Below are 14,290 nucleotides of genomic sequence, written 5' to 3' on the forward strand. Positions count from 1 at the left end.
CGATTTGCTCCTGTGATCAAAGAGAACTGAGGAGTTTTGTAGAGCATGTCGGGAATCCCATCCTTCCAAGTTCTGTCCATTGTGTTCACACATCATGCCATTCCAAGAGCATCAATTATTCAATTTGGAAGAATCAGACCAATGACATGCTTTACAAGATTCTCATTTCTCTGTGACCACTAAACCAAATTGAATGAGGTTTTCTGTAAAATGTACGTAAGATGTTATATTTTTAAGACCCTGAGGTGGCTTTTAGACAGTTAATTATCATATTGGATATTTTCAATGCAAAAATCTGGTTGATTTTTTTTTGGACATACTGTAATACTCTTGAGAGACCCTAACTCACCTTCCTGGCTCTGGTACGGGAATGAGTTCCACAGTGCATGTTCTCTGCTTGCCCTCCGCCTGATACAGCAGCACATCCTTTGGGAATGGTATTGAGGTTGTGTGCAGCTGAAAGGTGACTGTCATAAGCTGTGCCTTTGAGTCTGACTGGACATTAGTGGTGTGCCCATGGGCCACGAAGGTCTGCTCGGACCAGGCGTGCCGGTTGTACGGTCCGATGGCCTCCTGCTTCTTGGAGCGGCTGTCCAACTCCCGCATCCTCAGGTGCTTGCGGCTGCTGACCTGCAGATGAGGGTATCGGATGCAGAGGAAGTCAAACTGGACATCTTCCTCTTCCTCCTGCTGCTTCTTGTCATCTTTTGCAGGCTGAAAAAAGTGGATGTCACGCTGCTCAAGGAAGTCAAAGGGCAGATTGAAGTATCCTTGGTAATTGTGGCCTTCCAGTTCTTGCCAAGTAATGGTGACATTGTGGATAACGATTGTGTCATCATTAGCTACTGCATCGTGGGCATTGACCATGGAGATGATGGGGAGCCAGGCCTTCTTATAGGCTACTATTGACTTCTCCCTTCCTGGAATGGTGGTGGCAACATCTGAAAAGCATGAAACTGGGTTATCGCGGTGCTCAGCGCAGATGTCCAGCATTGGGGTGAGGTTGAACAGCTGTATGTGAGGAGTGATCACTCCCTTGAACAGCCGGGCGTACATCTGAACCTGATTGACGTCTCCCCTGCGGAAGGGCCGGTGAAAGTCAATGAACATCTGCTGCGTTCCCGATTCATTCACATACTCGCAAGTGACTTCCACAGATGACAATCTGTCAGAGAACTGGCTCATCATGTCAGCAAACTGGTTCAATTCAGGGTTTCCACTGTCAATAGCAGACCTCACGGCCCTCTTGACTTGTGCAAAGTCTCCAGACTTCACACTGTTTTGGATGTCTTCCCAGTTGTCTTCTGGCACATGAACAATCCATCTGCTGGCATCCAGTTCCATTGCATCTCTCCGGAGACCCTGTCTCTGCTGTCCATGGCAGTCATAAATTCTGTTCTTCCACAGAAGGTCGGCACAGTCTGATTCTGGACCTGTCTCCGGCCTCTTTGATGGCTTCAAGGTGTTGAAATTCATCTTGCTCTGCATGGGGAGGATGTACGGACGGTGTGGAAACTGGAGCTTCAGACCCCTGTCAGAGAAGGCTTCAACAAAGGACAAGAGTTGCAGAGGAGCCTCTTGCAGCTTGAGTGCCAACTGAAGCGACTGGGACTCCTTGGAGAACCTTTGAGCATGGAAAGCCCGACTTGTACAGTGATGTGTGATGTTTGCCAGTTCTCTCGCTTCGTAGGGGCACTCAAATCCTTGAGCAAGGCTATTGATGAGCAGCCGATGGACAACCAGGTCGATGAACCTTCGGATAGGACTGGTGAAGTGTACATATGTCTGCAGCTGAAGGGAATAGTGGGATCTCTGTGCAGGATCCAGATGGTCGGCCGAGTTGATGTACTCAGATCTTTCCATGATGTGATGGAATTCAGACAGAGCAACTGCCTGGAGTGGATGGTTGGCGTCAATGCACACGAGGTTGCGTACTTTATCCAGTCCTTTCTGGGCAATGTCGTCATCCGATGCCTTCACCAATTCCTTCCAAACCTCTTTTGTAATGGGAACTGTGGGCTCATCATCCTCACTTTCATCATCATCTTCAGCAACATCTTGTTCTACCCTTGTAGCAGCAGTAAGCCAGATGCTGTTACGAACACCATCTTTGTGAGTCACCTTCCACTCCTCAAGTCTTTCTGGATCTGGTGCCAGTTGCCTTCGCAGTGGCGTGCAATCTCCATATCTTGTGAGGAGATGTTCTCCAATGATTTGGTTGGCCATGATCATGAATTCCTCAATCAGGCTGTGAGATAAGGGATTCTTCACATCTCCATCATCATCTTCTGCATTGAAGATGTGCCTCTTCTCCCCAAGACGTGCTGCCCGTTTCTTGCTAGCCAAATCATGCAAGATCCGAATGGGTTGAACTAGGTCTTCAAGGCCCTCAGGGCAATCTCCATGAATAATGTCTTCTGCCTGACTGTAGGATAGCTTCTGACATGACCGAATGATTGAACGATAGACGTTTGGTGGGGCAACAGGTCTACCTAATGAGTCAAGCACAACTATCAGTGATAGAGCCAGCTTGTCCTTTCCTGGCTGCAAGCTACAAAGCTCAGTGCTCAGTCTCCTCGGCAACATGTGTATCGGTTTCTCATGGAATGAAGGGTAAAAGGACGTTGCGTGTAATCGAGCCTCTTCATCCAGTTCTGAACCCTTCGGAATGAAGTAAGAAACATCAGCAATGTGAACCCCAACCTCAAACCTGCCTTGTCCGAGAACTACCACACTTACAGCATCATCAAGGTCCTCTGAATCTTGGGGATCAATGGTGAATATCTTTTTGTCCGTCAGATTAGGTCTCTGTTCGTACTCTGCCTTTGGAATAGTCCATTCAGGTGGAAAGTTAGCTTGAAGGTAATTATCCACAGCTACCTTGAATTTGTCTTTCACACCATGCACCAACTTCAGAATGTGGAGGCCTTGCTTAGCAGTTGTTCCTGGTTCCAGCTCTTCTACAACAACTCCCATGGGATAAGGAGTTTTTGGATACCACTTCCAAAAGCGAACAACAAAGAGCTTGTGTGGACGCTCCTTGTTGGTGACATAGACATTTCTTTCTGGCTGATACTTGCCTCTAGTCTTGGCAGCTTCTCGCGAGATGGTGTGAATAGTCACTGTGACAACATTCTTCCCCTTTGTTTCATTTGTACCCTCTTCATTCTTGACAATGAAGAGCTTGGGGAATGTTCTGTCAACTGGCACCATCAAGTTGTTACTGAAGGGATCTAGAGTACACACTATCTTGCGGAGATATGGGTCCGTGTCTCTCTTCAGTATATGGACAACTTTGCCATAGATCTTATTATCTTCTTCTTCCTGCACAGACTCCTCCACTCCCTCCAGAATCTCTGGTACTTCTGTGTCTTCAATGATTTCAATGATGACCTCATCATTGTCCAGAGCTTGACCTCTGCGCTTCTTGCTTGTGATGGAAATGACCTCCAATGCCTTGCGCTCCACTGGAATGGCATACGTCATTCCCTTAAAATCATACCTGAAAGTGCAGATCTTGAATTTCTCAGGTTCAGTCACTGTCTTTTCCAGATAGGTATCCTCTGTCTCTCCGCCTGGTTCTCCGCATGGCTCATCTTCATCTGAGTCGTAATCTTCTACCTGGCTAAGAGCCCTCCTCGGCAGATGTCTGGGGAGAAGAGCAATGCGGCCTGCTCTCTCAACCATGCGGAAATTGGTACCAGCATTGTTCTGAAGATCTACATTCGCTACAGGAGGAGCTGCAGGCTGGGCTGCAGGAGATGGCTTGGTGGTACGCTGTGCATGTGCCTGTGGTTGTACTTTAGGCTGCGCATTTGTCTCTGGCTGTGCCTGTGGTTGTGCTTGGGGCTGTCCATGTGCCTGTGGTTGTACTTGGTGGTGTGAATGTGTCTGTGGCTGTGCATGAGGCTGTGTAAGGGGCTGCTGCTGCTGCTGCAATGGTGGCGGTGGCTGAGTCTGTTGGTGATGCTGCCAGAAGTCTTGTTGCTGATCTGGCAGCGGTGTTGGTCTCTTCAGAAAATCTCTCTGGTATTCATTCACTTCAAAGGTATCTTGAAATTGAGGCTCTGGGATATCTTCACCTCTTCTCACAATCCGAGGAGGTGAGGGTTCTGGGGAAGAGTCAATTTCTGAATCTGCAGCATCTTCCTCAGTGGACTCACCAGTTTCACTTCTTTCGCGGAGCTCTTCTTTGGTATCCACTTGGACCTGCCTACGTAGCTCTTCCAGGAGGTCATCATCTTGGATGTCCTGTTCAAAATCCTCAAACTCATCATCATCACCAGAGTCGTCAATGTTCTCTGGGGCAAGGCTGCCTCTTGCATTTGCTTCTGGAAGTGTCGGAAATTCATCACTGTTGAGGCGCATGTACGCGGCGTGATGTCCACTGGCTCCTGGCTGAATGAACGTTGTAGATTTAGTCCAAATGTTTTGTCCTTGATTCCACGAGGACACGATGTCCTGCGTCTTGCCATTGACGGAAGGAGCGCTCGCTCCTTTCTGACGGGTTGGAGTGGATGCTGCTTTGCGTGGGTGGAAAGTAGCGGCACTGGGATTGAGCCGTTGCTTGGCAGCTGCGATCTCTTCCTGGATCATCTCCATTGTGGTTTCTGGGGGGACAATGCTGTTGTTCCTTTGGCACTCCTGGAGATACCGCACCCAGGTCATGTGACAGCTTCCCACAGAGCACAGTGCTACTGGATCACCAACGACAATGATGAGTGATTTGGCCCGGGTGAAGGCTGTGTTCAGCAGATGCTCATCTGACAGGAATGCGTAGTAGAATTCGCTCTCGTGCTGAGTTCCTGTGCCTTGGGGAATGGCTGTGATGTGGGCTTTATTGAGCGTTTCACGAGTCCGAACAGTGCTAATCACAATGGCGCGGAACTGCTTGCCTGCACACAAATACATAGTCAAGGAAGAGTTACCAAGGTTTGTCTGTGCAAGACATTATATATATTTTATACACATACATATATATATATATATATATATATATATATATATATAACTTTATTTTAGTTGACAAAAAAAAAAAAATGCATTCTCAGGGGAATGACACATTGAATTAATTTGACTTGGAAACCACATTAGGAACTGCTCACAGTTTGGCATTCAACTTTAAGTGGGACCCTGCAGTATACTTGTGAGGGATCAATTGCAATCAAAAAGTGGCATAGCCCTCTGTCATAAGTAATAAGTACAGAGCATTTTGAGGAGTGAACTGACTGCGGTCACAGACTTTGCCATATCTCTCACTCTCTCTCTCTCAGTAGCTCAAAAGTAGTCCATCAGTCTGTCCCTTACATCTGACATGACCAAATATCATGACTTGCAGTTTCAGAAAATGGGTTCTCTGAAGGTGGAGTTAACAATATGGGGAGGTCACTCAAGTATGAACATGCAAACTCTCTCATATTTTGACAATGATGATGATCTTCTCTCTCGTGTACCTTGTACATTCTGCACAGTGTCCACTGTGACAGATCCGAGGCCTCGTCGACGAAGCTCTTTTCGGATGAGGTGGACCTAGGACAGGGTGACACATCAAGATAATAATTAACATTCCCAAAGTTTGCAGGCTTCAGAGTTTATGCCACCTTGGTTCCACAAACAGGGTAACACTTACACTCCACATTAGCTTATTTTGGTGTTCTCTTTGTCCTTAATCATCTTAAAATTTTTCAGCTGTACCACAAGAAATTTCTTCAAATGGAGATATATAATCAAGCCTTTTTATGCCAGAAACTTTGAACAGTGCATAAAATGCTAATTGGTTTTCTGTGCTAGATGCCACACTTAAAGCAAATAAAGGGTTAATCAATTCAAACACTCTGCTTTCTAAATAAGCAAATAGATGATCTTTTCATTGCTAAGTTTCTCACACTGGAAAGTTAGTCTTTACTGAAATTGCCAAAGAGGCATGATCAAATCGAGTTCCAGACACATTTCCTTTAATATTCCTTCTCAGAAAATGGAATCGTGATGACACACATTGTATGGATGTGCTATCAAAAAATCATTTGAAATCTAACAAAATATATCACAACATATTAGAGACTCTGCTACTTCTGAACAAGACCCTGGATCCTACCTGAAGGGTGTAGGCAGTGAGGACAGCCACTTTCTCTCCCTCTAGCTCACCCCACGATGGGGGCCAATTCTGGATGAGGTCCTGCACTATGAAGGCCACTTGCAGCATCTCCTGGTTGTTGACGTACGACGTTCCCACCAACCTGTCCTCCCCCTTCACCAGGTAGAAGTTGAGGGGGTAGTAGAGCGGGTGCTTGGGGTGCGAGCCTCGCGCCTCCAAACGGGTGCGGTAGTAGGACACTGCAAGGAAGTCCAGGATCTCTGCACAGGTGCGGTAGTTGTAGGTCAGCAGGAGGTCATAGTAGCAGTGCTTCTGACGACTGAAGGTGAAGAGGCGCTGGAGGAGAGAGATGTCAAACCTAGCCTGCCTGGCTCGGGCTGAATAGACCTGCAAATACACAAAAATATGCAGACAAACAGGCGATATAAATGTTGTATATAGTAAATTTTCTTTTCATGCTGTAAACCCAGATAGGTGCCCTGGGCATTTCTTGGTCAACAGTTAGAACCATGAAGGCACGAATGTTGACATGTAAACAAAACATGGGTATCTGAATTGGAGAAGCGCTGTATCTGCTCATTAAAAATGATGTGTTCATGTTTTCCCTATAAAATTATGACTTATAACAAACATAGCATTCCCTCTTTATGTGCCAAGGTGTTACCCCAGTGTGCAAAATTATTTGCTACTCCAACGCAGATATGCTTTGAAAAAACATGTTGTTAATCTCAATATAACTTCTCATAGATTCTTTTTTTTTAATGCTTGACATGTAATGAGCATAGTTGTACGGAAAATTCCAAGCATAGATCTATTGTGAATCTCATGACAAATCTATGATTATTTTTCTTTCAATTGACGAGTAGCTTGAATATTGTTCAGGCATGAGTTTTGTACACAAAACTATGATTCAGCATTTACTTGAACAGGGCAGATCACTTGCTACAATCACCAGACAATGCAAGATCCATGTGAGAGGAATGCATCACGAGTGAAGCTTTCCTCATACTGTGGCATTTGGCGAATTATTGATTGGCTTGGATTTTCACCTGACCCCTAATCCTTAACTCAAAAATTCTCAAGAAAATCATCATTAGGCAGTACATATGTATGTACATGTACCAAGTTTCATGAAGAGAGCATGAGCCACATGGTTATGGGGAAGAATAGGAGATATTCTAGCTTTTTCACTTGACCTTTCACCTTTGAATTTTGACCTCATGGCCCAAAACTTTCCCAAGAGAATATTTACGTTGTCATACATTTGTATGCCAGGTTTCATGAATATACCTTCAAGCATTGCAGAGAGATGAAGAAAAAAGTGACATCTTAAGAATTTGTCCTTGACCTTTGACCTTGTACATCCAACAAGGCAAGTGCCAAATTGTGTCTCGCCCATTCGCGTACAAGGAATTTATATATTTTTATAACTCCCTGAAGTTAATTGACCTGCTTATGACCTTTGACCTTGTGGTGATCTTCAACACCCCAAGGGACATTTACCATCCAAGTTTGGTCACAAACGGACAAAGGGATCAAAAGTAATGAGCCATAATCGAAACTCACCATAAAAACTTAACATTGGCCCTAAAAATTTGTTGACCCCTTTCTGTGACCTTTGACCTTGTGATGACCTTTAACTCCCTAAGGGACATCTACCGTCCAAATTTGGTCACAAACGGACATAGGGTAGGGATCAAAAGTTATGAGCCACAATCAAAACGCACCCTAAAAACATAACATTGGGCCCTAAAAGTCTGTTGACCCCTGACTGTGACCTTTGACCTTGTGACGACCTTCACCTCCCCAAGGGACATCTTCCATCCAAGTTTGGTCACAAACGGACATAGGGATCAAAAGTTATGAGCCATAAACGAAATGCGCCCTAAAAGTTTGTTGACCCCTGTCTGTGACATTTGACCTTAAAGTAACCTTCAACTTCCCAAGAGACATCTACCATCACTCAAGTTTGATTGCCATTGTAGCAACATGTGCTGAGTTACGTGTGATAAGAGAGTCTTGCAAGTAAACTTTAATGTATGACCTCAAATGACCTTTGACCTTATCATGTGACCTCTTACTGCACGATAACATGACGGCACCCCCAGTGCATCCATCACCCAAGTTTGATTGCCATTGTAGCAACATGTGTCGAGTTACGTGTGATAAGAGAGTCTTGCAAGTAACTAACGTATGACCTCAAATGACCTTTGACCTTACCCTGTGACCTCCAACGGCACCATAACATGAAGGTACCCAGTGCATCTATGACCCAAGTTAGGTTGTAATCCAAACAACTTATGTGAAGTTATTGGTCAATAGAGAGTCTTGCAGGTAAACTTTAACATAGAAAAGAGAGTCTTGCACATAATCTTTAATATGACCTCAAATGACCTTTGACATCATCACATGACCTCCGACAACACCATAACATGAAGATACCCCTAGTGCTTCTATCACCCAAGTGTGGCTGCCATTGCTGTAACAGTTGCCATGTTATGTATCATAAGAGAGTCTTGCAGGTGAACTTTAACATTTGTGACGGACGACAGACGGACGACGGACGGGCGCCATTTGGATCCCTTAGTCTCGCCTTCACCTCCGGTGGGCACCTCCGGTGGGCAAGACAAAAATTGATGGGCACAACTTCATCCATACATACAGCAAGTTGCATTGGATACCCGGAAAACATCTTAAGTTATGTGATTCACAATATTGATTACAGATGGAAAGGCGGAAGGATGGATGGACAGACGGATTACCGGACAACATAATGCCTTCAGCGACACTTTGTGATATTGAATAAAAGATAAATCATACATTAGTAGAAAGCTAGAGAGCTAAGAGAATGAAGTATTCCAAAACCAGATAATCAATATTCAGCAACATTTCAGGTCTTAGATGCGTTGGGTCACAGGCCTTCTCCTTTTATTACTCCTGGACTTTCACGGAAAGGAAGCAATCTGCACAACTGCAATCATTCTGTAAGTGTAGCTTGCATCTGCAATGAACCAAAGGGTGGGGTGGGGGGTTGTGGGAAGAAATAGCATTCTGTGACCTCTGACCTTTGGGCTGATCTGTTTGTGATCTCCTGCCAGCACCACACAGGTGTCATTGGTGGCCAGCTGAAGGGGAATGATAGCCTCTGTCTCTAGGGCTTGTCCCGCCTCGTCTATGATGATGTGGGTGAAGTACTCGCGGAGGCTGTCATCACGGGTAAGGTGCACAGCTGTTCGTAGTGTTGCTATGACGATATTTGGCGTCCTCCGCCGCTCCTCATGTTGTGTCTTGGCGTACGCGGCCCAATCTGCAGAGGTGATGTCACAACATATCGTGCAATAAAATATTCATGTTAATAACTTTGTTGAACTTAGTTTGCCAGTCTAAAGGTATGCTAGATTACACTTTTTACTAAAGCAAGTTTGTTGCAATCATACAGATATGACAGTTTTGACTATTGTGGTCCGTTTATTAGAAGCAAATTGGTTGAAGATGAGCATGAGTCAAATTTCAACAAGTTGCGCAGCAAGGAACCAGAGCATTCTTCTTTATGTACACATATGCATCTACAAGCATTCCCTGCCTGTGATCTGTATTCTAATGAAAACCAACTCACCGTGAAGTTCGTCGTCGTATGGATGCCTCAGGTTGCCTGCCTCGTCCAACAAAACGTACTTCATGACCGTCTCGCTGATCGTCGACTTCTGCCGCTCGACGGCATACATGCGGACCATCCTCACCAGATCGCGGGTCTCCTGGCAGAATTGATGCAGGTGCTCAGTGATGTACAGGTCAGCAGCACTGCCAATAATGAGTCCAAGAACAAGACCAATTTATCAAGGAGGATGGTAATGAGGTATTTAATAGTAAAAGGAAGGATTACAAGATTGACGTGAAAGGCGAGAGGGTTTTAATGTATACAACAGCAACATCAGTAGAACACATCAGTGAAAGTTTGAGGAAAATAGATCAATCGATTAAGTTTTGGTGTTGGAACTGCTGGATGAGGAGACTACTAGAGGTTGCGACATGTGAGTGGACAACAGAATTAAGAAAATATAAAGGGAATTCCACAAAAATTACTTTTTCATGAAAATTACACATTCCATCAACGTGACACTGACATATCTTAAGGGTAGCGATTATTCCCCCTGCTTTTTAAAAGCGGTTAGTCATATGCTCTTTTACTATGCTAGAAAAGTGAATTTTTGTGGAATTCCCTTTATATTTTATTATCGTTGTCCATTCATATGTCAAAACCTCTAGTAGTTTCCTCATCCACTGGTTCCAACACCAAAACTTTAAAAATTAATAACTTTTGCACCAATTGTCCGATTTTCCTCAAACTTTCACTGATGTGTTCTACTAATGTTGCTGCTTTCACTCAACTCACATTTCTCTTTGGGTTTGGGTTTGGGTTCCCTTAAACTCTGATCTCAGTATCGATCAGTGTTTTAGTAGTAGCCATGATAAAAATCATGGGCGTACATACTCGAGCAGGATTCAAACCTACTACCTCGTGATCACTGGACAGGCGTCATCTCCACTAGACCACCGAGCTTTCGCCCGACAGCAAGTGTTGGTTCTAATCCTTATAGCATGCAGCGGGTACTGCGTAATTATTCAAATCCATGAAATTCTTCCTCCGAAAACTATGAATTTCCCTAACTATCAAAACCCCAAGGCTCCACCCGACGTTACAGTGCAACCAACCTGTTGGACTGCGTGCAGATGAGGATGCGGGAGTCATTGCGGATGAGCAAGGTGCGCATGATGGATTTGGCCATCGTGTACGTCTTCCCAGTGCCAAATGGACCAAAGATGATGACTGGTCCCTTGCCACGGAAGGAAGGGTTACCACGGAGACCACCGGCACTGCAGATGTAGCGGGCCGCCTTCTCTTGACGGGGATTCATCTTTTCCGCCCGATGCTCCACCTCATGCCACTTCACGATCTCAAATCTGCCAGTGTATACAGGAAAATTTAAACTACAATGAACACTACTTACGTGGTTGCTATAATATTTGTTTGTTGTTTATTTTGTAATTTCAGATCTTGTCTGATCCCTTGTGGTCTTGGCTTGAACGCTTTCAGTAGCAGAGCTGCCAGCTATCATGCCACATTAGGAAGATTGTAGAAAGCTTTCAAGGGGATTACATGGTGCATTACATGCATCTCAACGGGTAAAATGTTTGATGGAGTGCTATCGCAAGCTTTAAGTCGCAATATTATACACTTTCATACTAGCAAGTTCTGACAGGCAAATAGCTCCCAGCCTATGTGATGATTTCTGTCACCCATGATAGACAGCAACTTCTCTTTTTTTTTCTTTTTACCTCCGCCAAGGGAGGAGGTTATGTTTTTGTTACCGTTGGTTTGTGTGTTTGTTCGTGAGTTAGTTAGTTAGTTAGTTTGTCTGTGTGCAAAATAACTCAAAAAGTAGTTAACGGATTGGGATGAAACTTGCAGGAAAGGTTGAGAATGACACAAGTAACAAATGATCAACTTTTGGTAGTGATCCGAAAATTTTGGGGGAATTTATGAAGGATTTTTGATATTTTGGCAGGTAGGGTCAATGAACTTGGCGAGTTCAGGCTGCGCGTATTTGAGGTTTGCATGCGCGCACTAAAGTGCGTGCTCTAGTTTCTGCTAGGGCCAGGCGCGCCGTGCAGCAGACGGTTTATGACGTAACAAAGGCTTCTATATTGGGAAATCAGGCGACTTTCAGCACACAATGCTATAAAATACGTATGGGTGGAAATCACTGATATCTCTATGGAAGAACAAGATCAGTGGTGAAAATGAGCTGCATGCTTGGCGGAGGTCTGCGCTCTCAGAGTGCTTTTCTAGTTTTTTGATGCGACAGGACAGATCCCTGCATTGACTCACTTGTCTTTCTGGGGATAGGGCGGGAAGAGCACCGTCATGCAGGACAGATGGTCAATAGCATGGTGCATATAGACAAAGGGGAGACGGTCAAGCTGAAACTGGACGATGACTGGTACAGATTTGTTCCCCAAGTCGTTTCCGAAGCTGATGTGGGACACAAGATTCTGCTCGTCCACGCACTGCTTGCTCAGCTGCACACAGACGATGTCGTCAGAGTTGCTCTGCGCTATAGTGTTCTGTGCATCCAGAGAAAGAGAGAAACAAACATTTTCCTATTACCTATTCTACAGCAAATGGTCACTGACTAGCAGCCATCATATGGACTGCATTGTGGGAGATCTCATAAAAATGCCCTCTGTGGTCTAAGTGATAGCTCGGCTAGCCAAAAAGTACTGTATACACCAAACATTTGGTGAGGTTTTTGTTTTCGTGAATTTTGCGAAATTAAAGATATGCGAAAACATTGACACAGATCCTGGTGTAAATGTGATGTATGTTTGTACATTTCTCCATTCAGTACAAGACTCCATGATCGCGAATTTAAACACTTTCGAAATCATCAGGAATTCCAGATTCGCAAAAATTTAGACTCGCGTAATATATGGTGTATACAGTAAAATACACACATATGAAAGGTATAGACTGACTTTATCATCACAACTGCATGTGCAGTAGTTGCAAATGTGTGCATGCAGGGGTCAGCAATATATAGCTCAACTCTGCATCAAGAGATATATTGTTACAGAGTGTAAACCAAGGATAACATTGCTCTAGTTTGTCTACCAATACTGCTGAAGTTGGTAGGAAGATTTGACATAAAAATTGTTCTGAAAGAGAAAAAAAGTACATATCCATCAATGCAATCAATGTGATGCTGCAGAGCTTCGACCTGTACAAATGATGTCCTTTCGTGGAGTCAGCAGGAATTTTTGAGCTGAAAATAATTGTGACATGTGTTTAATAGTAATGCATTTCATCACATAGCAAACGCAAAGCCCTTGGTGGACTTTAGGGATTCAGGTGCCACAGTTGGGTTTGACCCCAGCATCTTCTCTTTCAAACCAAGCGCACAATCTACTCGACCGCAAGACTTCTAGGAATCACCCTCGTCCTTCAAACATGGAAGCTCCCTACCTTCATAATGAGAGCCTCGTACACTACGTCAGTTTCCTGGTTGAACTTGATCAAGACTCTGGAGACCTTCTGCTGGACGATCTGCGACGCTTCCGAGTCGTCAAAGAGGGAGTGCTCCAGCTTGATGGTGCCGTACAGCTCACCGTGCTGAGCGTAGTTTGTCCCGTACGGGTAAGAAAACTCCGCTTGAGGAGACACCGTCATTTCTGTGGCTGTGCAGTATCTAGTCAAGAGATAATACACATAAGAAAAAGAAAAATATATGCATGGTGTAGATTGTTTGAAATTAATTTTTTGCACTGACTGGACAGATGTCTGAAATCTAATTGCCGATGAATAGAGTTATGGAATCCCCTTAATCCTTATTGTGTCCCTAAGGATGTCCTGTTAGACTGAGGCACATTGCTACACCTAAGTGGTTTTGGTAACATGGAGTTTTATTCACTTCTGAATGTTTTAATACAATTTGTTTTTGTTTTCTTCATTCTACGATGCATGACATCTCTCTGTGAAATTCTTTAAAGCACTGATTAACAGGTATCACACCTTGTTATAGAATGAACCATTGCGAGCCTTATCAAGTTGTTGTACCAAATAAGTGAAAATAAATCAGGGGAATATGTAATAAATCAATAAGCTGTACAAGCTTGGTAAGAACTAATCAGGTATGGCTTAAGAATGGATTTCTACACAAAATGCATCATATTTGGAGATTGGAAACATTTCCATTTTAATTCAGAGGGACTTCATATGCTGTGGCACAAACACAACAACACAAAAACAACAACACAACACAAACAATGTTTACAGAGGCTAAAGCTGTGTCTCCTCTTTAACCCTGAAAGGGGCGGGGGGGGGGGGGGGGGGGGGGGGGAGGGGGCAGAATCCCCCCAGACGTTTCGCGCTATAATTCTGAAATGCGAGAAGGCCTCGTTGCCAGGCTTCTTGACTTTCTTTATTCAAGTCTCACGCAACGTTTGAGATCAAATTTGCAACGTCCACATGTCCGCCCCCTCCAGTTTTAGCATAGCCACAAAAGCCCGGCCTGATTAGGGTTAAGGACCTCTGAGCAGAGTTTGAGAAGGCCCATCCCCTTTTCAAATTTCAGTAATGAAGTAAAACAAATCAGCTTACCTAGATACGAAAAACCAAAGACACTGAATCTTTTTCAG

General features: G+C 44.3%; 1 protein-coding gene across 1 annotated transcript in view; it reads right to left on the reverse strand.

Annotated features, from left to right (window-relative positions):
• Window positions 1-14,290, reverse strand: part of LOC139717027 (3'-5' exoribonuclease HELZ2-like) — a 79,675-nt gene that overhangs the window by 16,910 nt on the left and 48,475 nt on the right. The window contains exons 22-29 of the mRNA XM_071628541.1: window positions 13,119-13,341; window positions 11,985-12,220; window positions 10,808-11,056; window positions 9,711-9,895; window positions 9,160-9,401; window positions 6,095-6,481; window positions 5,454-5,529; window positions 350-4,895 (exon numbers count right to left, since the gene is read on the reverse strand). Coding sequence (XP_071484642.1) covers window positions 350-4,895; window positions 5,454-5,529; window positions 6,095-6,481; window positions 9,160-9,401; window positions 9,711-9,895; window positions 10,808-11,056; window positions 11,985-12,220; window positions 13,119-13,341 — 6,144 coding nt within the window. The remainder of the gene's footprint in view (window positions 1-349; window positions 4,896-5,453; window positions 5,530-6,094; window positions 6,482-9,159; window positions 9,402-9,710; window positions 9,896-10,807; window positions 11,057-11,984; window positions 12,221-13,118; window positions 13,342-14,290) is intronic.

Source organism: Diadema antillarum, unplaced genomic scaffold (assembly GCF_040938485.1).
Source record: "Diadema antillarum isolate AM-2024a unplaced genomic scaffold, OU_Dant_1.0 scf00000071, whole genome shotgun sequence".
NCBI classification, from domain to species: Eukaryota; Metazoa; Echinodermata; class Echinoidea; order Diadematoida; family Diadematidae; genus Diadema; species Diadema antillarum.